Raw genomic sequence first — 25,113 nt, forward strand, 5'->3', positions numbered from 1 at the left:
TGTCTGATACTGGTTTTTTCTTTTGCAACTTTTAATATTCTTTCTTTGCTCTGTGTGTTTAGTGTTTTGATTATTTATGTGGTAAGGGAACTTTCTTTTCTGGCCCAATCTATTTGGTGTTATGTGAGCTTCTTGTACTTTTATAGGCATGTTCTTCTTTAGGTTAGCAAATTTTTCTTCTATGATTTTGTTAAAAGTATTTTCTGGGCCTTTGAGCTGGGAATCTTTTATTCCTATTATTCCTAGGTTTGGTCTTTTTATAGTGTCCCAGATTTCCTGGATGTTTTGTGTTAAGAGTGTTTTAGATTTAGTATTTTCTTTGATCAGTGTATCTATTTCTTCTATCATGTCTTAAGCACCTGAGGTTTTCTTTTCCCTCTTATATTCTGTTGGTCATGCTTGTGTCTGTAGTTCCTGTTTTCTTACCCAGATTTTCCATTCCCAGAATTCCCTCAGTTTGTGTTTTCTTTTATTGCTTCTGTTTCCATTTTCAGATCTTGAACAGTTTTTTCTCATGAGTTTTTTGACATTCTTTAAGGGATTGATTTCCTCCAATTTTTGATTGTCTTTTCCTTGATTTTTTTAAGGAGTTTATTCATTTCCTCTTTAAGGACCTCTATCATCTTCATAAAGTTTGTTTTAAAGTTGTTTTCTTTTACTTCAGCTGTATTGGAATATTCAGGACTTTCTGTCCTGATGGCTGGAGTCTAGAGGTGACATATTTTCCTGGCTACTTTTGATTGTGTTCTTACACTGGCATTTAGGCAGCTGGATTGGGAATGATTTTAGGTCTAGATCTTTGTTGGATGGGTGTTTTCTTCCTTGGTTTCTGTTTCCTCTCTGGTCTTCTGACTGGAGTGATGGGTGGTTGAATAGAGGATCTCCACCCAAGTTGAGGACTGGACTTCTGATGACCTGGTTGGTCTCTGGTCCAGTAGGGGTTTGCCACCCACGTTTGGGACTGGAGTTCTGGCTATGTGTATGTCTGACCTCTGATCTTACTGGGGTTCTCTGGGGTTCAGGATGCTGGCCTGGCATCTGGTGGGTAGAGGCTTCAGAGGGGTATGGGTGGGGATATGGTTATAAGGAGAGGAGGGGTCGCTGGGGTTATCCTGGTTGGTGTTGGTGGAGCAGGTGGTGGCTTACCTGGTTTTCAGGGAACTGACCTGGCCTCTGATGGGGTAGGAGGTTTCAACCAGAGGTGTGGGCAGGGATTTGGTGATGAGGAGAGGAGGGATGGCTGGGGTTATGTTATACAGGTGGGGGTGTGGGGTGGGAGGTGGGAGGATGCAGTCTTATCTTAGATTCAGGGAACTGGACTGGCCCATGGTGGGATAGGAGGCTTCTGCTGGAGGTGTGACCAGTGATTCTCAGTCAACAAATATTTGACAGCTGTAGCTTGTTCCTGGCATGCAATTGAAGACAAACACATCAGACCTTTGTTCTAACACATCAGACTTTTGTTCTCGTGTGATTAATAATTTTTTGGAGGAGTTAGGTATTACCCATAGAGTCACACATATATAATTAAAAATTGTTCTAGGTCTCACGAGCACACAAGGTAAGAGAACTGAATTCTGTATTGGAATCAGAGAAAACGCTCTAAGAGCCTGTGACCTACAGGGTGAAACCCACTAGCTAAAAGAGGAGCCTGAGGTGAGGAGGAGGGAGACAGGCGAGCATAGGAATGGTGTAAAGTGGGGCTTCTTAGAAACCTTTCCTCCTGTGATTTCTTCTCACACAAGGAAACTTTGTGCAGCTCTATGTATTTGCACTTAAAGAAGTTATGAGAGTCATAAAGAAAGTATCTTAAAATGATTTTTGGTATACATATAACTTTACTATGTATTAATGATAAAAACAAATTTTCATATTAATGAGATAGATATGCTTGGATGACTTAAAGACTTAACTCTTGGGTGAATATTTGATGCTGCAGGATACAGAACGTCTTCATCGGTTTTTAGGGTAGATGGATGTTTTGATTTTATAGTTGCCAGCGCTGTACATTCCTCTTCCCACAGCTATGTAGTACAAAGTAACAGAATTATATTTAGGGCCATTTCAGAATTTGTTGGAAGTTCTCTTCTAATCCTAAGTCAGAATTTTATTGGAGTTTTTTAAAAAATGAAATTCAAGCCTGAAGCTCAAACAGCTGTTTTTAAAGTCAGCCGTTCTAGCTTAGAGCAGTCAGTGCAAAGGTAAACTAATTTGCTGCTTACATGTTGAGGACATGCTAGGGAATTATTAAAAGTCTTTGTTTTCTACACTTATTTATGGTTCCATAAGAACTGAAAACTTTATATGCGTAAGGAAAACAGTGCAGTTCATAATATCTAGTGGTCTGCAGTCTGAATGGAGGTGTTTTGGGAAGTGTTCATGGGGACGGTGGGGTTGACGACATGTATGGTATTTAGTGTACACACTCTATGTTCGGACCAATGCTGCAGTGAAGTTGCATGTTGTAACACAGGTGAGGACCAGGAATACCTTGGGATTTGGCTTAATTTCTTGTCATTGTGTCTTAAGAAACCTTTCCTCTTGCCAAACTTCACAAGTACTAAATTTGGTTACATGATTCTATACAGGTTCGCAAACTTATAGTTTAAGATGCTGTGGCATAAGGAACTTTATACAGGAGCGTCCCAGGCTCGGAGAAAATGGCATGTTCCAACCAATTTAAAGTATCATTCTTTGATAGCTTCACTGCTTACTAAAACATAAGAAAGGAAACATTATTTTTTTCCTTACAGTGGTCCTCTAGCTACTCTGGCTTTTATATTTGCTAACTTAACCATCTATGAAGGTGTATTTGAGAAGCCATGTTAACCAGAGAAAAACACTATTCCCTCAAACTTATTACTGCCTAAAGAAATTTTCATCTTCTTCCTGAGAAGGGAATAGAAAAGGGAAGATAATTCTAGTGTTTTTCATAATCCATGCAAGGAAAGGAAGAGTTTTCCTCATCAGATCGTTGGCTAGTCCTTCTGTTTCTACTATGAGGCTCACGCTGTTGGGAGTTGTGTGTTGGGTTTTCTCTGTGACTTTCTCACACACACTGTGAACAAGCCCTGAGCGTCCCTGTTTAGCACTCTTCACTGTAAGGACACATCAGAGTGCTGAGAACCTCCCACCTTCATAGCCCTGTTGCAGCTCTGTTATGCTTTTTACTTAATTTTTTTAAAAGATGTATTTTAAAAAAATTATATGTATGGGTGTTTAGCCTGTGAGTATATTTTTGTACCACAGTGTGTGCATTGCTCATGAGGCTGACAGAGGGCATTGGATACCCTGGAACTGGAATTACAGACGATTATGAGTCTCCATGTGGGTGCTGGGAAATGAATTTTAGTGCTCTTAACCACTCTACCATCTCTCTAGTTCCAATGTTATGTTTTAAATCCTTTTCGTTTCCTGACTTTATAGGCTCTGCTTGCAAACCAGTAAAAAAGCCTTGAGCTGAAAAAACCACAATGACCCTTAGACTTATTTCTCAAATCTTTCCTTTTTGGGGAATCTTAACTTCTTAAGATACAAGCTGCCCTAGTAGCCCTCCAGTGATTTCCAAGAGTTGATTTTTAGAGTTTTTCTGGCCTTTCTAGTTTTTATCAGAGGAAGGGTTAAATTAATACTAGCTAGAACAGTATGTTGACTGCTATTTCTGCCCCACAAGGTCCCACAGCCATTTAGTCTCAAATAAATATACAGAGGTCTACATTAATCATAAACTGGTTGTCCTAGTAGCTCATGCTTCTTATTAATTAATTCTTACATCTTACATTAATCCATTATTCTTGTCTGTGTTAGCCACGTGGCTTAGTATCTTTTTCGGCAGTCACATCTTGCATCATTTGCATCTGGGTGATGACTACAGACTGAGCCTTTCCTCTTCCCAGAATTCTCCTGTTCTCATTGCCCCACCTCTACTTCCTGCCTGGTCGCCCTGCCTATACTTCCTGTCTGGCTACTGGCCAATCAGTATTTTATTAAATTTTAATTGACAGGGTACAGACCATTGTCCCGCAGCAACAGTGGGTCACTGAAGTTGTCAGTCAGCCACTTTGGGAAGCTGCCCTGACTACTGTGCATACTAAGTGCCAAGGGCATTCAAAATGTAAGAAACCTTTGGGTTGTTTTGAGACAATAAATGAGATCTTATACTTATCTTGAAACACTCTAGGTTTAGACTTTTAAAGGTCACTGTGAATAATCCATTTCTTATCATCAGTGACTATTACGTCCCCCAGCCTCTGGGAAATTTGAGTATATATATATAAATAACTGTGAGATGGCTGAAAGATAGGAGAAAGTCTCTTTCCTAACAGGTATCCTACCTGGCTCTTTCTGTCAGTATTGCTTTTCCTTTTATAGCCCTGTAATGCTTAGAGTCATAACAATTCAATTTTGTTTTTGGTTTCTCTCATTTTGATTTTTTTATGTGGAAAACATATCCCTGTAACAACCCTCAGCTTCTGAGGGGATGGACTGTGCTTGCTCTATATCACCTGTAGTGTTCAGCTGGTGTATAGGATCTTCTATATCACCTGTAGTGTCCAACTGGTGTACATGACCTTCTATATCACCTGCAGTGTCCAGCTGGTGTACAGGATCTTCTATATCACCTGCAGTGTCCAGCTGGTGTACAGGATCTTCTATATCACCTGCAGTGTCCAGCTGGTGTACAGGATCTTCTATATCACCTGCAGTGTCCAGCTGGTGTACAGGATCTTCTATATCACCTGCAGTGTCCAACTGGTGTACATGACCTTCTATATCACCTGCAGTGTCCAGCTGGTGTACAGGATCTTCTATATCACCTGCAGTGTCCAGCTGGTGTACAGGATCTTCTATATCACCTGCAGTGTCCAGCTGGTGTACAGGATCTTCTATATCACCTGCAGTGTCCAGCTGGTGTACAGGATCTTCTATATCACCTGCAGTGTCCAACTGGTGTACATGACCTTCTATATCACCTGCAGTGTCCAGCTGGTGTACAGGATCTTCTATATCACCTGCAGTGTCCAGCTGGTGTACAGGATCTTCATGTTGCTGCCCAGTTTAAATTTGTAATATAGGAAATTAATTTTCTGTTCCAAGTACTGCTTGAGAATTCACCATGCGTAAGGGATTGTGCTAACCCTGACAGCATGCGTTCTTCAATTCTATCTTTCCTCCAGAGAAAAGGTGACAGCAATTTAAGATGCTGAGGATGTAAAGTCTTTTTGCTTTGAAATAATTGTTCCCATGGCAGTAGAATTGTTATAAAAGAAACATTGTTGTTGTAGTTGAATGTCTTCCTTAGATAAGAACAGATTAGGGCTGAAAAACTTTAGTAAGGGACACGACACTTGTCCGGCCGCCATACATTTTGTCAGACAGACCACGGTCTTAAACATAAGCCTGGAGTGCAGACCGTGTTCTGTTTTCACATGGGAGCCAGTGTTTACACCAGCAGCCAACTGACCTGATAGATGGTGTTGGTCCTCACATCGAGAGGCCTGAGCCTTTTCTCTAGTTCTTGTTGGCAGGCCCTCACCAGCCTTTGACATACCTTAGGCTCTTGCATGCGGGAGCTCAGTACAGGAGTTTGGCTTGGAACTCATAAATAAATGGCTACATTAGGAGGCCAGTTTCTCTTCCAGTGTTAATGAGTTTAAACATGTTGCTTTCTAGGCATCAAATGTTTGCAAAATGTACTTAGTGCTATCTACTATGCTCGGGAGCTACAGGTGACACTTCCTGGATGTTCCATATTATGAAGCAAAATTAAACATGTAATAAAATGCTTGTTTATAGAACGTATAATGTGACACTGGCTGAGGTCCTGGCTCTGGGGGCAGACTGCTTGGCTATGCCTTTCTAGCTGTGGGATCCTGAGTGAGGTCTCTCTCAGTGTGTAGAGCTCATTGCTTACAGAACAGAACAGAACAGAATGAAACAGAACAGAACAAGGAGCTGCTGGGAGGATTAGCGGTACTGGTCCTCATAAAATACTGGACACATTAGTGTCGGTTGCTATTATTGCTTTTATTTATGCCAGTTATGAGATGTTCTGAAATTCCAGTCCTCAATCTCAATAGAACTACCCTCTTCACTGTCTCCCTCCAGTCCTCAGGTTTCCAGATGACCCGACTGTGCTCTGTTTCTTAACATCTAAAAAACAACAGTGATTCACTTTTATGAGTGAGATGTCTATGGGGGTGAAGGATGCCTTTCAGAATACTCGCGGTTTTTGAATATCAGACCTGCAGAGTTATCTTCCTATATATGCTGCCATTGCCTTTAGCCCAGATATGCCTGATGCTAATTAACCACTTCCATGGAGAACTTAATGAGTGGCTTAATTAGGATCATCTTTGAGTAGCAGGCAGTAGCGTCTTGTGCCAGTTCCACGCTATTGGCCAGCTCTCCCTAGTTCCTCTGGCTGAGGAGGGAAGGTCTTATGCTTCTGTGTGTCTGTCTGCTCGCCTCAAGAAGGTTTCGGAAGTCCAGTGGCATCTGTGTTACATTCATGAGGTGTCACATGTGTGAAAACAGCCAGCATAACCACTCAAAATAAATCCATGGGGAAACTGAGATTGGTTATTGAATTTTTCTGATTGTGCTAAACAAGCAGGAAACATGTTGTTTGCAAGTTTTGAAAATGAGTCCGTGCATTCTTCATATGACAGAGTATTTCATTTTTCTGCTGAAAGCTAAAGTATTTTCCTTCTGGCATCCTCATTTTGTAAAATATATATATATTTGAAATATTGCTGCATTGTTACAGAATGAAATCTGCACTCCATTTTCTTTCTCTTCGCCCCCTCAGGAAAGCAACTGAAAACAAGGCAAACGGAACACCTTCCTGCCTTATTTTCCTCTAGTAGTGGAGGAGTTAGGCCCAGGAGGACCACCACATCACTCTCTTAAGCGAAGGGGAGTTAGACCCGGGAGAACCACCACATCATTCTCTAAGCGAAGGGGAGTTAGGCCCGGGAGAATCATCACATCATTCTCTAAGCGAAGGGGAGTTAGGCCCGGGAGGACCACCACATCACCCTCTAAGCGAAGGGGAGTTAGGTTGGAAGGATCATCACTCCCTATGCCTTCCTCCAACCTTCCAAATGGACTGCAACCTTACAACATGATAAGAAGTCAATACACAGGTAGCTTCTGTGTTATGGAAAGGGAAATTCTTTAAGTCGTGTTCACAGATGAGGACAGCAGTTGTGCAAGGGGTCAGCTTTCCTGAGCATGTTTGCCCATTTTGATTGTTACAGGCTTATAGATGACTTGGGGAGACGTTGAACTTCCCAGGAGGATCAGCTGAAATATTTTGTATCCAACAGATCGGCTGCTACTTCCAGGTGAAGTGGAACAGGATATAAGCGCCAGTGTTCCTGCTTACGTTCCTTCTGTGAACCTGCCTCTCACTTCTGAGGTGAAGCCAAAACCCATCGTGCAAAGAACTCTGAAGCAAATGGAAGAGGTACTCCCAGGGAATTCCATCGTGACAGTATGTGGGTTTTGCCCTTTCAGGGAAGCCCTGTACCTGCACCCTTTGCATTTTCCTTGGTTTGGGATAATTTAGAGTTGCAGTTGTTTAGTTGGTCTTGCTCGTTTCCATCTGTCCCTGACGTACATAGAGCATCAGTGTTTGCATATAGAAATCTGGTCTACCTCTGTAGTTCTGCGTAGGGTCTGCTCAGCAGGAAAGGACAGTTCCCTTCTCTCTCCTGGTCTGGCCTGGCTGTGCCTTCTCTATCATTTCTGAGGTCCTGTTAACCTTTGTATTAGGAAAGGTACGGACAGAAGGTAAACAAAATCCCAGTCTGAAATCCATTCCTGAAAGGAGGCAGAAGTTCATTTCTTGTATTTAAGCATTTGTAGAGAGTCGTACAGTGAACAGGTCAGTTCCTTAGAGTTATCAGAGATTAAAAGGCTCTGACTTGAATTCATTGACAACTGCTCAGTAATTGTTCATAGCCAGGCTTGTGGAAGGCTGGGAAATGTCATTAAGCATAATTTTCAGAAGTGGGAGAACGGAATCTCTGCTATAGTTTATTCTTCCTAACGTATTACTTGAGAGCCATTTTTGCAATCCTTTTTTTTTTTTAACAACTCTTCCTACCAGCATTAATAAATACACTGCAGGTGGTGCTGGGAAGTAACCTTTGCCCTGTTTAACATAGAAGGGATAAACACAGGCGTCGCTAAGGGCTCGTTATTAGCGCTTTCTAGCCAAATTCTAGGGTCCCTCTTTGGTTTCCTTAATCATTCCGGTGCTCTTGTAACGGTATATTCCATTATGGAATCAGTCATTTAGTCAGAGAGGACATACACATTGCAGTCTTTAGTGGTCTTTTTTCTTATAATACTTTTGTCTACTGTACTGAAAAGTATACCCAAAATGCTTCAGGCTTGCATTGAACTCCCAAATTGGTTACTAGACAAATAAGTCTGGACAGCTACTTTCCAATATACCTTTTGAATTATAGATTATGTTCTTTGAGCTGTAAGAAACTAAAATTACAGGGCTTCTCTATACAGGAATCCGTTTCATTTTAAGGCTTGTTTATATTCTTGGCTAGGTTGTGACCATACAGGTTAGGCATGGCATCTAGTACCCTAAGAAATGCAATTACTTTGATGTCAGTTACAGAATATATGTATTTTGAGACAGTAATTGAAGTTATTATAAATTAGTTTCAGTTAGTGGTTAAGAAGCTTCTTCTGGGATCTATCCCATAGCCAACAAAACTCAAATTACAACTACAAGTATTATACCTAGGGCCTTGCATTTATTAGGCAAGCATTTATTTCCCCCATTTTAAAAATTAATTTTTGAGACTCTCTCATGAAATGTATTTTCATTATGTTCACCCCTCAGCCCCTGACTTCTCATGGATACACCCCCTATCTCCCTCACCTCACCCTCCCACCCCCCAGTTTCACATACAGTGGTTTCCTGGACTGCATCTCTACCGTGTAACTTGCGCTGCTCTTGAACTTGTTCTGTAGCTTAGGCTAGCAGTTTTCTTGCCCCAACCTCCCAACTACTGATACTTTGTATGTAAGTTTTCAAGGCCGATATTTTGTATGTAAGCTTCATTTCTTTTTGTTTGCTTTGCTTGTGACCAGGTCTCACTAGGTAGCACAGGTCAGCCTCAAACATGTTCATTTTCCTGCTAGTGAGAGCTAAGATTATAGGTGTAATCATTATTTGTTGGAGAATTGTTTTAGAACCGCCTGGAATTACAACATTGAACCAATGCTTCCTTGGTTTAATAGAACAAATCTTATTTTCCCCACCTAAAACATTAAAAGAATGTAATCATCAGTTTCCGGCCGTGTCCTGTGAGGGATCGTCAAGGAGCCTTTGCGTCTGGAGCTGGTAGCTGCTTTCAGTGGCTTCGTTCTGAGAAGTGCAATGCGTTCTGTGAGTCTGCTTCCTCAGAATTGCCTTCTCAGAACCCACAACTCTCGGGTACGGTTGGGGTCTGTTTGATTTTTCCTCATGATTTTGTTACTAGTTTATGTATGTGCATTTGTCTCTTAGAGAGAGACTTTTTTTTTTAACACTTCTGGCTTATTATTTGTCAATAAATTTTTGCCTTCATCCTCTGTTTTAATACATTTTTTAGGTTTTGAACTGCTTTCTGGAGCAAGTTAAGTTCATAATAGTGAGAGTGAGATTATGGTTCCTTTGAAGAGACAGCCATGGAAGAGGGCAGTAGAGAAGCTCGAGGTTCCCTGTCTTCCATTTCACAATGGGATTCTAAACATTTCTCCACCAAGCTAGTTTATTCGCCACATCACTCTGTGTTCTAGCCTATAGCTAAATGCTACCGTTATTGATTTGAGCATTAGTTTTGTGTTCCTTAATTTGCCCATGTGGTATTATGAATGAAAATGTCTCCTCTTTTAGTAGCGTCCCTGTAAGAATCAGTCACATGAGCAATTTTAAGGAAACTCAGTTTCCTAATAGTATACAGATTCTATTCCCATAGTGGTCACAAAAATTTTTCAATTAGACTTGAAATTAGATACCTGAAATCCACACATTTCTCTCAGCTCCTTAGGCAAAAATAACAAGTTAATAACTTAATTCACACTTGTTTTTTGTTTAGCAGCAGGGGAGTTGGTGTTGTATAGCAACGATCCTTCTCCAAAATAAGCCAGAATTTCAATTTGTAGTTGAAACGTTGTCGCAGTAGAGCTTAAGATGCTGAAGTAAACCCACCTTGAAAGAAGAAAGCTTCTAGGCTGCTATGGCAATCAACAGCTGGATGGTGGAGCAAGCACGCAGTCTGCCTGTGTTTGAAGGGGTACAATGATGCTTTCTGAATGGAGTGGCACATCTCATTACACTCGGAATCATGTATCTGTGTCTGTCGCTCCTGTGTGCCTCTATAAGCTTATGTTATTGCAACATAAAATGTCAGAATGAACTCAGAACGAAACAGACACGCAACACCTATTTACTCAGTAAACAAATACGTGTGTTCTTCCTACTAACTAGGAGTAACTTTGTGCTATAGTGACATGGTTTGAAGTCTGTCGTGGTCTGGATATGATCTGTCCCCCACAGACCCATGCCTTTGTATACGTGGCCTCCAACTGCAGGTGCTATTTTCGGGGAATCGGGGAAGTTTTGGAGGTTGGGCCCCAGCTGGAGGAAGTGAATCACTGGAGGTTGACTGGCCCAGCCTGTCTGCCCTCCTCTGTCCTGCTCGGTGTAGCTGTGAACATACACTGCAACATGTCCCACGTGATGACACCAAAAGGAAGGAAGCTGACCTTCCCTTGCTGTGTCTCCTTTCTTCTCTTTGGAATCTGACACTACTGCAAATGTGTAATATTTTGATTTTGCAGGGGCTCATGGTTTAGAGACACCCCGAGTCTCGGAAGTGACTCTGCTTTTGCATGTGTGAATGGTTGCAAAACTGCTTAAGGCTATAGGACTTTTGAAGTTGAACAGGATTTATTTTGCATTATAAAAAAAATCAAGAGCTCATGGAACCAGAAAGGAAATATCCTGGCATAAATGTACAATGCACCATATAGCTTAATGTCTGAACATTTGGTCTTCAGCTAGTGACACTGTTTTTGGAGGTTGTGGAGCCTTTAGAGAGTGAGAGAAGTGTGATCACTGGAAATGGGGCTCAAGGTTGTCTAGCCTGGTCTACATCCTTTCCTTGCTATACTTCCTGGCCCACATAGATGCAAGGAAGTGGCTGTCATATGCTCCCACCACCATGGAGCTATCTGCTGCCAATACTTTCCCAACCATGATGGGCTGTAGCCCTCAAAGTTTGAGCCAAATAAAAGTCTTTCCCCTTTTGTTGCTTTTGTGAGGTATTTTTGCATGATAACTCGAAATGAAGCTAATATAGTGTCCTTGTCTCTTTTCTCCTTTCTTAGCTCCTTTCCTACAACATGTCACAATGATCAAATCTTCCCTCCTATTCTTGACAAAAAGGAAACAAAAGAAGGAAAAGGTCGCGTCCCTTAGACCTTTCTTTGGCTGTGGTCTGTTCCTCTCCCCTTTTCCACTCAAATTTGTTAGTGCTTCTAGTTGAGTTCTTTTCCCTTCTGGTTTCTGCCCAACTCCATTAGTGCCTCTGTCTTTTCTCTTTTCTTTCCTCTTGCAATGAACTGCAGATTGCTTTGCTGTGGATGCCTACCTGAAAGTGTTCAGAACGAGGGAACCAGGTATAGTTCAGTGGCCCAGTCTTGGTGTGGGAAGTCCTTCTGTCTATGTGTTGCTTTTATGAATAAATCTGTTTCAGCCAGTGGCTTAGCAGAAAAGGATAAGGTGAGAGTTTCAAGCAGATAGAGGAGGAGAGAGTAGTTGGAGTTAGGGAGAAGCCATGTAGCCACTAACAGGGACAGAAGCCTCCGCTGGAGCCTGCCAAAACTTTGCTGGTAGGCCATGAACTCGTGGTAATGTACAAATTAGTGGAGATGGGTTAGCTTAGGATATAAGAGCAATCTAGAAATATGTTTAAGCTATTGGCCAAACAGCATTTCAAATAATATAGTTTCTGAGTGATTATTTCATGGTCTGGGCATCTGTGAATGAACAAGCAGCCTCCCGCCAGAGAGTCTGGTGTTTCCTTTTCTACATTTATGGAGCATGTACATTCATGCCTGTCCTGCCATGGAAATCTTTCCCTAGTCTCTTGATTTACTGGCTCTCACAATTTGTCTCTATTCTCTGTGTGTTTCTGTAATTGTTCCTTCCATCCTCCTTTGGAGGTTTTTGTCTGCCCACTCCTAACAAGTCAGTGTTCCTCAGGGGTCCATCATATACCTGTGACTCTTCCCTCCTTGAATGCTTGAAGCAGTGTTCATCCTATATTCTTCCTATTAGGCTTATATCTCTAAATGGGCATGTCTAGCTTCAGGTCTTTTTTCCCTTGAGCTTAAAGTTTGCGTGTTTGGTTGCTTTTTTACTTCTATGTCTTCCAGGGATCTTCAGATGCACTGTGTTGACAGCTGAGTGTCCCTGCCTGTGCTTTCTCCTCTTCCATCTCGATGTCGTCAGTCACCAAGTGCTGCAAGAGCTGCTTTTTTCCTTTCTTTCTACTGGTGCTTCATTGTCTTTGTCTCGTGCTTAGACTACTGTAGCAGAGTTCTGAGGAGCCTTCTGACTCCAGGCCCATCCCTTTGAATATACTGTCTATTTAAGCTACAGTGTGAGCTATTTAATTCTAATCTCCAATATAACTGGCCTCCTCTTCCTCCTCCTCTTCCTCCTCCCCTTCCTCCTCCTCCTCCCTCTCTTCCTTTTCCTCCTCCTCCTCCTCTTCTTCCTCTTCCTTTTTTTTTTTTGGTGCTGCTAATACCTGCTTCATTATATGTGCTCATTAAACTCATTAAAAAGTTTGACGAAATGAAGGAAGTGCATTTAAGACCAAGTGTCTGTCCTACTTTCAAAAGATTCTTCAGGAGCTTTTCATCATCTATAAGATGCTGCTGCTACCTCGTCATTTCTTGCACCGTCCTTACAGTTATGCTCAGACAGTACTGAACTGCTTTCAGATATGAAATCCTGCACCTTGTGTTCATAACACGCTCCTGAAAGCCCTCCTGTCTGCAGAGCTGTTCCTCCCTCAGCCTGCTGACGGATTCTACCTAGGGATCCAGCCGTCTCTGATGCCTTCCCAGCCCACTCCAGTCTGGTCTATGTGAGATGCTCCTGTCACCACTCAAGCTCTTCCCTCCCACACGTCACTCTTAGGGTGTGTCTCTGCTGACACAGTCTCTTAGTGACTTCACACAGGTCTTTCTTTATGTTCTAGGACCTCACACAGTGGCTAGGAATGTAGGGAAACGAACATTTTGGGAAGAATGAAAGATCCCTGAGTGACTGCAGGGGACTAGTCTTACACTTTGACTCAACAAAGCCATACTAGAAGCTCGTCCCCAAATGGCCTAAAATACTCTGAGGATCACACTCTGACTTTGCAAACATTTTTAGTTTCCTCTGTTGTGTTTCAGCATTTTGTTCGCATTCTAAGAAAATTATCCGCTCTAATGACAAACTTTAGAGTTCATTGCAAGTGGCTGTTTCTTGCATTGGCAAGTTCTAGCTTTCAGAAGTCTCTGTTTTTGCTGTTATTTTGGTTAATTCAAAATGTCTGTAGAAAATATGCAGTACAATGAGAATTCAACTATATGGGAAAAAATCCTTAAAGAAAAATCCTTTTTTTATTTAAGAGAGAATTTCTTCATCAGTAGTATCATAATGCAGCCACAGTGTGGACTGAATCTCAGGAAAATGGAGGCACATAAGAAGGCATGGGATGGGACCATCTCTGAAGAACTAACTTAGCCGTAGGAGTTGGCGTTGATCAGAAGTCTGAGAAGTCTAAGCTATGAGCCTTACTTTATCTGGACCACTAAGACAAGATGGTGGACAGTGAGGAGAGGGGATGTGGGGGCTGGGGGTATGTTCTGCAGGTGACATGCTCTGTCTTTCTCAGTTTTCCTAGTGAGGAGCATGCCACATGTCAGTGACATCCCTTGTTACTGTCTTCTCCTTACAGGGAAGCCTGGAGACCCAGGTTTTGCTGTACTCTGTTCTGTTCCCAGTACCTAATGCTAAGCAAGTGTTTACTGATGAATAAGTAAAGGTTGGGAGAGATGGAAGTGCATTATGTACCAGGGAGTAGGAAGGGCATGGTGTAACATCAGAGGGATTTCCATAGCTGAGAGACTTATTTAATTTAAAGTGATAGCCCAGCCTCTGTGGGATGCAGATGAAGGTCAGGTGTTCGCATGTGGTGAGCACGAATGTGTTCAGAGAATCAGGATGAGGTTCTGAATCGTAGTGCAGGACATAAGCCATATCCCTGCAACTCAGTAGATGTGCTCTCTCTTGCTTTTAGACGAGAGCATAAAGAGCTTCAAAAATCCTCCGAGACCGAAACAGTCACAGAGACAGAGTTTCCTCTACATCTAGGCCAGGATCAGGGAGAATCAGGTGTCTACATAGTTAGGCAGGATGGACTAGGGCCTGGTCTGCAGGTTTCAGTTCTTCTACACAGAGTCGGCTTGGATGCTTGCATTCTGGACATGAACATCAAGTGTCATTGTGTGTGTGTGTTTCTTCATTGGAGCTAGTCTTATCAATAGCGCCCCTCTGTTATTTTGTGCTGAAGATATATCTAATTACAGAGAGCGACTGTGGCACATCAGCCACTTTCTTCCGCAGGCTAATTTGTGTGTGCGCAGCTGCTCCTTTGAAAACAGTCATAGCCTTGAGTCATTTTCAGTGGTAGCTGTGGGAACTGTGCAGCTTATTCAGAGAAGGACTTTTCTTCCAAAGAATCAATGTTTTTGAACTTGTTTTGTTTGTATTTTTTACAAATGTGGCTTTATTTGAAGCATATTGTCCTGGGTTCAAAAGTGGCCTATCTTATTTACTAGCCTTGGGCAAGTAAACCTTTCAAAGCTTCATGACTGGGAAGCAATAGTATCAGGACTTCAGTCAGCCTGGGCATAGTGAGCATGGCTCTAGAAGGCCTTGCTCTTTTCCTCCCTTCCCTCTGCCTTGCTAAACACCATTAGCTTATATTCCTAAAGCTAGCCACCAAGGTCTGTTCCTTTATTTGGCCACTTCCTCCTCCTGAGGCTGACAACCGAGGTATAGCTATCAATGTATTAAAGTTCAGCAATCACTTTGGCTATCCTAATTAACACACCCAAATTAAAATTAAACACCTCATCCTAACCCGAGGTTTCCCTGTTTGCCTTTATAAACCATTTCCTATGTGCCATGTCTGTCCCCTCTCTATCCAGAGGCAACCCTCTGCCCTCCTTCAGGACAAATCCTGTCCCCTCTCTCTTTTGTTCCCTTCACTCTCTCCCTCATCCTCTGTCTCCCCTCTTTGTCCTTTGACCCTCTATGGCAAATAAGTCTCCTGTATGCCGAGAACTTGGTCTTGGGGTGTCCTGAACTGATACTGATCCTTTCAGTAGATCCTAGCAGGGCTGATGTATGGAAGGATACTGTTGATACCCATGTGGTTCCTTGTACTAGGGCAGGCCCATGATAGTAACGCATTCACTGGCAGCCGTTGACTTTCCTTCCTAGGAAAGCACAGAGGAGAAGATCAGACCTCTGGAAATTGTTGGATCACAGCAGCTGATTTTATCGCTGCAGGGCGATGAGCAGCTGCGAGTCCGCTGTTAGCACTGTACACCTTGCTCCCTAATAGGACTCTGAACAGCGAGGCGGGAAAGCCGAGCTTTCCTGATCATCTTCCCACTGTAGCAGCAGCACAAGCCTCCGAGCAGCATGTTCCATTTTCACACACACTGCAGACGTTATTCGGGGAGATCATCTTCCATGCAAGAATGTTTAAAGCTGACACTAGCTAGCTGCAGGGCATTTTTTCATTTATTGCATAAGCTATAGTTTTCAATTATTTCCACACCACCATACATACAGAATTGATGAGGTGCTGTGTGATTTCATTGTGTCTCATATCATTGGCTTTAAGTGGGATTTTTCAGGGGTGAGCTAATGAGATTTAAGGCATTCTTTTCTGTTTACTGGAACATGTACTCTTGATAAACAAGCGAACAAATGAACAAACAGACAAACCTTTTCCCCATGCTGAGGACCACGCATAGGATCTTGTGTGTGCCTGGCAAGTGTTCTGTTGACTGAGCTTCACCCTCAGCTAGGGAACTATGCTTTGAGTGGCTCATCCATTAGAAGGCCTTTAAAGCTCATGCATGTATATAAACATGTACAAAACTACTTCCTTTCTTTGCAGGTAATCCAACTTACAGGTAAACTGTAATATGTAAAAAGGAAGTAAAAGGATGCTGGACTTTTAAATTTGATCATATGTGTTTTAATTTTGCCTGTTATGAGACAGGGGTATGGCTGTTATTTCAAGTATGGTAAATGCAGGGTGTTTTTAGTATCATTTAAAAAGATTACTTCATTAACAGATATTTTTTAGCAAATGACACAAAGGTTGGTCAAAACCTTAAGGTGTATTTCTTGTTTAATGGGTCCTTACGCCTCCATCTCTGACACTGCAGTGGGCAAAGAATGAACTGAATGTGTGCAAAGTAGACCTGATTCTTGCCTTGGGGGTGGAATTAGTTAATGATACTCATTCAGATACAGCATGATACAAATGGGGCATATTAAGAGTCTTAAATTAGGTCAAATTGAATAATTGAATTTATTTCATTACTTAAAAACAGCTTAATCAGCTGTGAGTGCCGAAAGTCTAAAAAAAGTTTCATTAAATATTAATAGGCTGTTTATGTTTTCAACTTCATCTTCACTTCAGTGACTGTGTTTCTTTTTCCTTTGGTATATTTTTTTCAGATATTTGGAGATGAAGTACAGCCCTTCTTTCTTGATGAAGAATTTGATTATGACAATGTGACTCTCACTCCCAAGTTCACTGCTGGAGAGATAGCGTCTATCCAAGAGCTGGCGAAGCAAAAGATGATGGATACCAATACAGACTTTTGTGAACACCATGGCTGAGTCAATAGATGTCTCTGTGTTTAGTTTTATTTTGTCTATACTCACCCAACATTAGAATAAAGCATACAACAACTGATTCCCTCTGTGGAAATGTATACATCTGCATTCTTTTGTCTTTGTTGTTTATCACCAGGCCACAGAGCGACCAAGGCTGAAGGTATCACTTGCATTTCTGAATTCTCGTCTGTCCGTTGCTGTGTCCTGTGACTGGCTGGCAAGGTGGGACAGGGAAATGGGGACAGGAACTCAGGGTTGCTGAATCTGCATTGGATGAGGGTGCTGTCCAAGGGCTTGTGCGTGTTGTACTGAAGACTGGGAACAGAACCGTTCTTATTATAGGTTCAGGACAATTGCCTGTTTCAAACATTATTATAATTAATAGAATCACTTATATATGTAGGTCTTTGGTCCTATGTGTCCAGAGATGGTGATATCTATCTGTGTGGTTGTTGAGAGATTAAGCTTCATGGAATTCTGGGATTAAAAACTTTACCATTAATTCATGTATGGTGGCCACAAAATACAGTGAGTGATCTTCAGAAGTTTAGCGTTGGAAAAGCAGAGCAACTAGAGAGTGTGAAATGATATCCTTCCTGGGTGCTGGTGAGAGGGCTCCGTAAGGTGCCTGCTGGGCAGACCTGATTTTAGCTCAGTCCCTGGAGCCATGTAAAGGTGGGAGGAGAGAAATGGCTCCATAGAGCTGTCCCCCAACTTCCATGTGGGTGCCAGGGCATGCAACCCATACACACCCTTCCCCCACTAAGAATAAATGGAAATTATAAATGTGTTATGGAATAGTAGTTATGCGGACTACTCACAAGGTTGCTAAGGGAATGGGTGGAGGGATAGAGAAGAGGCGATAAGGGGGGTGATATGTATGGAATCATATTTATTACTGAAGAAATCAGTAACAAATGGACTTGGTCTTATTTCTCTTTTAAGTAGACTTTACATTTTCACCATACATTCCCTTTCTCTGCTTCCGCATGGTTAACACCACACACCACAGAATATATTTGTTGCTGCTTTGTTTGGTTCTTTGCTGTTGTTGCTGCTCTTCTTCTCCCATGGTAAGAACACTTCTGTAACATGTGGGCCGGCTTGTTGGGGTTTTTGTCCTGCTCGGTACCCCACAGCCGGCATATCCCAAAGAAAATCAATCACACAGAGATCTCTATAAGTTATAAAACTGATTGGCCCATTAGGTCAGGCTACTTATTAGCTCTTATAACTTATGTTACCCCATTATCCTTATCTACGTTAGCCACATGGCTCAGTACCTTTTCCAGCGGGGGCGGGGGGCAGCTTACTTCTTTCCTCTCTGGTGGTCTGGGCAGAATTGTGGAGGGAGCTTCCTGCTTTCCAGACTACTCCCAGTCTCTTTGCTCCACCTCTACTTCCTGTCTGGCTTTCCCGCCTATACTGCCTGCCTGGCCAATCAGCGTTTTATTAAAATATGATTGACAGAATACAGACAATTCTCCCACACCACACTTCATATGAGATAAGAACACTTCACATGAAAGCCAGCATCTTTTTTTTATTTAAAAGATTTTTTTCTTCATTTTATATGCCAACCATAGTTCCTCCTTCCTCTCCTTCTGCTCCCCGCCCACCTCCCCTCCAACTCATCCCCATCCACTTCTCAGAAAGAGTTTGTCTTCCCATGGGGAGTCAACAAAGTCTGTCATACCAAGTTGAGGCAGGACCAGGCTGCTCCCTGCTATCCAGGCTGAGCAAGGTAACCCTCCGTGGGGAAGGGGCTCCAAAATGCCAGTTCATGCACTAAGGATAAATCCTGGTCCCACTGCCAGTGGCCCCACAGATTGCCCAAGCACAGAACTGTCACCCACTTTCAGAGGGCCTATCTCGGTCCTATGCAGGCTCTCCAGCTGTTAGTCCAGAGTCAGTGAGCTCTCACCAGCTTAGGTCAGCTGTCTCTGTGGGTTTCTCCATCATGGGCTTGATCCCTTTGAGAGTCAGCGTCCTAAGCGCTTGGGCACACAGTTCAGTGTTACAAACTGTACACAATATTGTGGCAGATCTCTAGGACTTGCCCACATGCTGCTGAAACCACATTCACTTATCTCCACGGCTTCTGACAGTAGCTGCTTTCTCTTCTGAGCTAGACTATTAGAGACACCCCATGGAAGTGGAGATGCAATATCTGCCCTTAAGAGACTCATGTATTTGACTTATAATATTTTTCAGATTCATTCACGTTGCCACATATGGAAGGATTTGCTCTTTTCAAAGGCTGATTAGAATTACATTCTATACATAGACCATTCTATTCATCAGCTGAACATTTAGGTTGTTTCTATATCCTGGTTCTTGTGAGTCACACTGCAGTTGTGCTTGGGGATGAGTGAGGAGTTGTGTGTGTTTATATTCATAAAAATGCTGTTTATAGACTGCACAAAAGAATTCTCTCAGTTTCATCTTTCAGAAGATTCACGTGATTTGCATATTTATTTTCATTGACTCAACAAGCTTTCTCCATTTATGACTCCAGCCTTATTTACAATCGGCAGTGAGGAAGATCTAAGCATTTTTGAGCCTTTTAGTGAGGATGAGAGATACATGCACGGACAATTTTGGCAGAGCTTCAGTGCCCAGTGTACCAGTCATTAGCTGCATCCTAGTGTGTGGAAAAGAGATGCAGCCACTGTGACCAAGGAGATGAGTTTCGTTATTTGATTTTTATTTCAGTATAAAACTAGAACATATTTAACTCACTTATCAGAAAGCTTTCAAGTAGATTTGGAACAATGTTGGAATGTGAATCTGCTTTTTCAGCTGTACATTTTGGAAATCAAAATGTTGGATTAATAATTATGTATGTACTAATATTATTTTTGATGACAATGTTGAGTCTTAATTTAAAATATGCTTCATTGAAGATATACATTGGCACTTGATAAGTTAATGCAAAAATATTAAATCACTTTTGCATTATGTGTTTGAGTGACGTAGATTACCTGGCTAAATGAAATATATTATTTAAATTTATCATATTCTTTTTACTTTTTAAATGAGGCTACCAGAAAGCATAAAATTATGCACACCATAGTCATGTTTTTATTTAGTGGTACCACAGCATATAGTGACCTGTGCCATAATCAAGTTGTACCAAGGGGTAGTGGAGCAGAGCAAGTTGAATGTATTTTTGCCTGGGGAGCTTATCAATCAATAATCAATTAATTTTGCTTTTGTCAATACCCAACAATAATTTAAGGCTTATTTTGTTTCATAGTTCAGAGAAACGCATTCTGTGATAGTGTGGAAGGCATGAAAACAGAGGTGGCTTCCTCCATGATGCCAACCAGGAAGCAGAGAAGGGGATGTCAGAGCTCAGCTGGCTTTCCCTTTTTATAGAAGGGAAAGTTTTTGTAGTTTTTTCCAAACTGCTCAGCCCTGAAATAACCACACAGAAACTGTATTGTTATTTAAATCACTGCTTGGCCCGTTAGCTCTATCTTCTTATTGACTAACTCTTACATATTAATTTAACCCATCTTCATTAATTTATATTTTACCATGAGGCTCAGGGCCTACTGGCAAGATTCCAATATGTCTGTCTCTGGTGGCCACTCCATGGCTTCTCCTCATTCCACTTTCTTCCTCCCAGCATTCAGCTTGGTTTTTTTCTGCCTAACTCTACTCTGCCCTATTAGACCAAGCAGTTTCTTATTTCACTAACCAATAAAAGCAACACATAGACAGAAGGACCTCCAACATCATTTCCCCTTTTTTGTTTAAAAAGGAAGGTTTAAAGTTTAACAGCAAAATTACATATAACAAAAGAGTTAGCAAGCAAGAATTATAGTTACAATATTTATATATACTTTATCTTTTATCATAACTAAAGAAAACTGTAGCTATCAATTCTTCAACTCCATTGAAGACCACAGAAGGATATATTACCTAAGTAAAAAGGAAATGCATTGTAAGCAACTTCCAAAGCTCTAGAATTGACAGAGACATCTTGATGCCTGGATAGTCAACCAAAGTTCTTTTGCAACACTGGGGCATCCATCTTCAGCCTCCAGGTCCATAGTATCTAGGAGACTTTTTCACCAAGCAGGAAATTTCAAAGGCAATTCCACCTATATTGGAAGTTTGTCAGTCACTTTCCACTGTGTCCTGCAGAATGTCTGGCAGACTCTTTCATGAAACAGGAACCCTGAAGGATAGTCTCACCTTTAGGCAAGTTCAGCAGTCATTTCTCTGTGGGTCCTGCATGTCCAGTTCATACAGTATACCATCAAGCAGTCCAGGCAAGAGTAGTTTCTTGCCCAAATGACTAGCAAACTCCATATAGAGCCCATTTTTCTCTTGAATCTATTGGTGCTACCAGAAGCAAATGTGTCTCATTGTCATGAAAAGTCTTGATCTCTTAAAACATTTTAAATGCCATATTCTGAAGGTCTCTGAAATGTTTGAGGAAAATCTATCTAACTGAAATATATCTCTATATATCTAGAAAACCTAACTAATATGACTATAAGCTTGGCTATTATAGATAATTATCTATTAACCTATATTTCTTAATTATCCATTAATTTTTTTAATGAAATGGACAAACACAATACATATATATATTGTATATATATATATATATCACAAAATTGATCTTAGATTTGTACCAATAAACCAGGATTCATAGCAATGTGAATTCATGTTTATATCATATCCCTCTTTAAATGTAAACAAACATTTATAAATAATCATTTAGGGAATTTGGGCATAGTTCTCTCAAAACTGCTTCCTGCTTTTTATTGGTCAAAGTACTTTTGGAGGGTGTTCATGGTGACCTTTCAGGGGATCTTGTTCTATCAAACTGCTTTAAGTCTAGAAGAAATCCATGGGTTCTCATTTTCTGTGGAAACAAAAGAAGAACCTCTTTTCCAAAGCAACAAATCCTTAGACCCATATTTTGGAATCAAGATACCTTTAAAGTATATATGTTGGCTTGGCTTAGTAGCCTCCAGTATCAAATGTCTGCAGCCAAAAAATTCAAAGAAAACACAATAGTATACATAATCCAGACTCTCTATGTATATTCCATCTTAATGTGGCTTATTCTTTCTTAAATTTTTAAAATCTATGACTGTCTGTACTCTGTCTCTTTAAAGACTTTACCTCTTTTTTTTATAGCTATCTATATTCTTTTTCTTCCCTCTCCCAAGCCTATGTACATTTTTTCCAACACTGTGACTCATTTAGAGGTCTTTTCCATCCAAATTTGTCTTTATTGTGTATTTATAATTTTTTTCTGACCAGAACTGCTTCTTAAAATGCTAAGCACTTTTTAAAAACCTAAACTATGGCATTGCTAGAGCAAATATGGCCTGCCTTCTTGCTTTGCCCAGTCCAACATGGTGGAAGTCTGTTCACTGCCTTTGAGACTGCCAGGTGGGAGCTGTCCTTACCACCTCAATTCTGACAACCAGTTCTCCCATGATGCCACCAGGAACTTGCAGCATGCTGCCCACAAATCTCATTTAAATGCTCTAAAACTGGACCTTCAGAAAGAGTCAGAGTTCATGCTGGCAGCACAGCCCAGGAAGCTGCTGTTTCAAAACCACATTTGCTTGTGTGTTTTTCTGCTATCACTGAATCAGTAAGACCTCATTTAAAGGAGCCATGGCATTAAGTTGTGTTTAACTCTGGATATTTGTGTGTGTGTGTGTCTAGAATTACTTTTTAATCATTATCAGGTTTTACATAGATTTAGTCAACCACATTAGGTACCAATTTGTAGTAGGAGGCTGCTTGCTTATTTCCTGATCGCCCAGACTCCCGAAATAATCACAGTCCTGGAAGAAGACAAAACAGTCCAAGAATAAAAATACCGTGTCCTTGAAAACAGGTGAAAGGTAAATCCTTTTCAATAGAGATTATTATTGCTCATTCTACAATATAAAATGCCTGCAGTGGGAAAGAGAAACTGGGGATTCACTATGAGATGCTAAGCCATAGAGAGAAAGCTTAGTTGGAAACTTTAACTGCCTCACCTTCCTTGGTCTCTGCTGGAGGCTGAGTGCCCAATTTGGTGGTTGCCTTTTGTTGTCTTGGGAGGCCCACCAGAGGTGACATTGCTCTGCTCAGGACTGTCTCTGTTGGGAACTCTAGGTGAGTGCTTCTAAGTAGTCCCCATAGTTAACTTCTGCTGGAAGTCCCAAGAGCATGGTTTGATGTGGTTTGTCATCTCTATACCATTAGCTGTTTTCTCTCTTATTTGGAGTGCTGTGTACTGTGTACTTTTTTTTTTAAAAGACAAGTCACTGTACACATTTTATTTACAGTTTTGTACACTGTCTTAATATGAATGGGACCACTTTTCTACTTGAGCCATTTGTAACCAGAGAAAAAGAACCTAAGTAATACAAAGTGTTAAAGTACAGCATAAAGATACAAAAGCAGACATACTAATTCTAGTTAGGAATGTAATTATGATGTTACATTTTTATAGTCCACAATTATGTTTAGGGATCACACAGACATATATCACTGATTTGAATGAAATGCATAAATTTGTAGCAAAGCTTTGTAGTTACAAAAAAAAAAACAAAAAATTACCAAAGAATGCACAAATTTAATGTTTATTCCACGTTTCTGTCATATTCCTGGATCCTTCACCAATGTTACATGAAGAAAAAAACAAAAGCAAAACAAATGAAAAACTGAAATCAGAATCAGTAATGTTATCAAGGAGGGAAGCAAATAAATTAAACTCTAGCAGCCATCAACAAGAGGCCAGCAAGGAGAATGCTGTGGAAGGACATGAGGTTGCTAGAAAACTGCACGCAGACTCTCACCAGCAAAACATGCTCCTGCACGGAGTGCAGCAGAAACAGATCTTTTCCTGCTAAGGTAACAGAAATGCAAGTTCTTTTTCGAATACTGTGGAAAGGCAAATAAATGTGTGTATCATGATAATTCTACCCAGCTGTTACAGTGTGGGCCAGGAACACACCTGTGGATTCTGGGGTGGCATATACTGTAATTCTTTGATTGGGATAGTGGACACACTAGCAAAAATCGGGGGGAGGAAGGGAAGAAATGAACACAGAGGTACAAGACAAAGGCGAATGAGACTTCTCTTATATCTTAGCAACATTTAGATGGAATCAAACTTCAGTGCAGTCCACTCTGCTTAGATGAGGCTTTGGTTTAGCTCCCAATCTCGATTGCGTGACGCAGTCTCCTGTGAGAACACTCAGGTGTCTTCTTAAACAACAAACCTATTTTTAGTGGTGGAGCTGCTCTTTGTAGCCCTGTCTGCATGGGACTGATAACCAATTACTATCTTTGGAGGAAGTCCTAACCTTTCCTTGTATACCCTCCCTATGTGTGTGACTGCGTCTCTGTTTTCACACTCAATAGTCCATATTGCTTTCTTATCACCTTTAGCTCTAACATTGACAACAGCTCCACATACATCATCGCTGTAGTCATCAAAAGATTCTCCAATAAGGCACAGCAGTATCTCTAGCCAAAAGCAATCAAGGTCACTTCGTCTCTGCTGCTTGTTCAGTGTAATTAGCCATCGACCACCCTGTTTGTTCTTCTCATCTTCCCACCTTAAAAAGTGAGTAGTCACAGCCAGCCATTAAATTACTAGACAACTGGATATGGTTGTATAGAGCCCAAAAGTCTTCAACAGTATCAAACTTAGAGATCAATCGAAGGTTTGCCTGCCAAGTTTTGCTTTTATCATTTTTAAAAAACCAGAGTGCCCACCTGTTCTGGAGAGGGTGTTTGATATAGTGCTCTGGGTTAGCAACCTCCTGACTGAATTCTGTTTTCTCCTCTTCCGCAGGTGGGGGATTAGTAGTAGGGGTGGTTTCTGGTTCCACAGTCGCCATCTTAGATCGATCTGATCCGTGCTGTGTACTTAATAACCTCACTCATTCATAACTGAAGATATGACTATAGGTCATTCTCTGAACTATAAAGAGAAAGCATGCTATTCCAACTCTAATGTCCTCCTGCTTGTCTGACTCTAAACCTCCCACTGATTCATGACCAAACTCAAATGTTGTCTTTTTGGTGGTGACAATTCCCTAGCTTCCTATGGTGGTTAATTTCAGTTGTCA

The 25,113-nt window shown here is 41.3% G+C and overlaps 1 protein-coding gene and 1 pseudogene across 3 annotated transcripts in view; one reads left to right on the forward strand and one right to left on the reverse strand.

Moving 5' to 3' along the window:
- Positions 1-17,103, forward strand: part of Iftap (intraflagellar transport associated protein) — a 72,124-nt gene extending 55,021 nt beyond the window's left edge. Inside the window, exons 6-8 of one of the 3 annotated variants that reach the window (XM_085696661.2) lie at positions 7,332-7,471; positions 9,310-9,469; positions 16,844-17,103. In XM_085696661.2, the coding sequence (XP_085552787.2) occupies positions 7,332-7,471; positions 9,310-9,469; positions 16,844-16,857 (314 nt within the window). In that variant the 3' untranslated portion in view covers positions 16,858-17,103. Of the gene's footprint in view, positions 1-7,331; positions 7,499-9,309; positions 9,470-16,843 lie in introns of all 3 variants that reach the window. The other 2 variants (XM_048443605.3, XM_048443606.3) reach the window with 2 other exon arrangements.
- Positions 17,104-24,000: 6,897 nt separating this feature from the next.
- LOC125406525 (eukaryotic translation initiation factor 4E pseudogene) lies at positions 24,001-24,882 on the reverse strand (annotated as a pseudogene).
- Positions 24,883-25,113: the final 231 nt, after the last annotated feature.

The sequence above is a fragment of the Myodes glareolus genome, chromosome 10 (assembly GCF_982192425.1).
Source record: "Myodes glareolus chromosome 10, mMyoGla1.1, whole genome shotgun sequence".
Lineage (NCBI taxonomy): Eukaryota > Metazoa > Chordata > Mammalia > Rodentia > Cricetidae > Myodes > Myodes glareolus.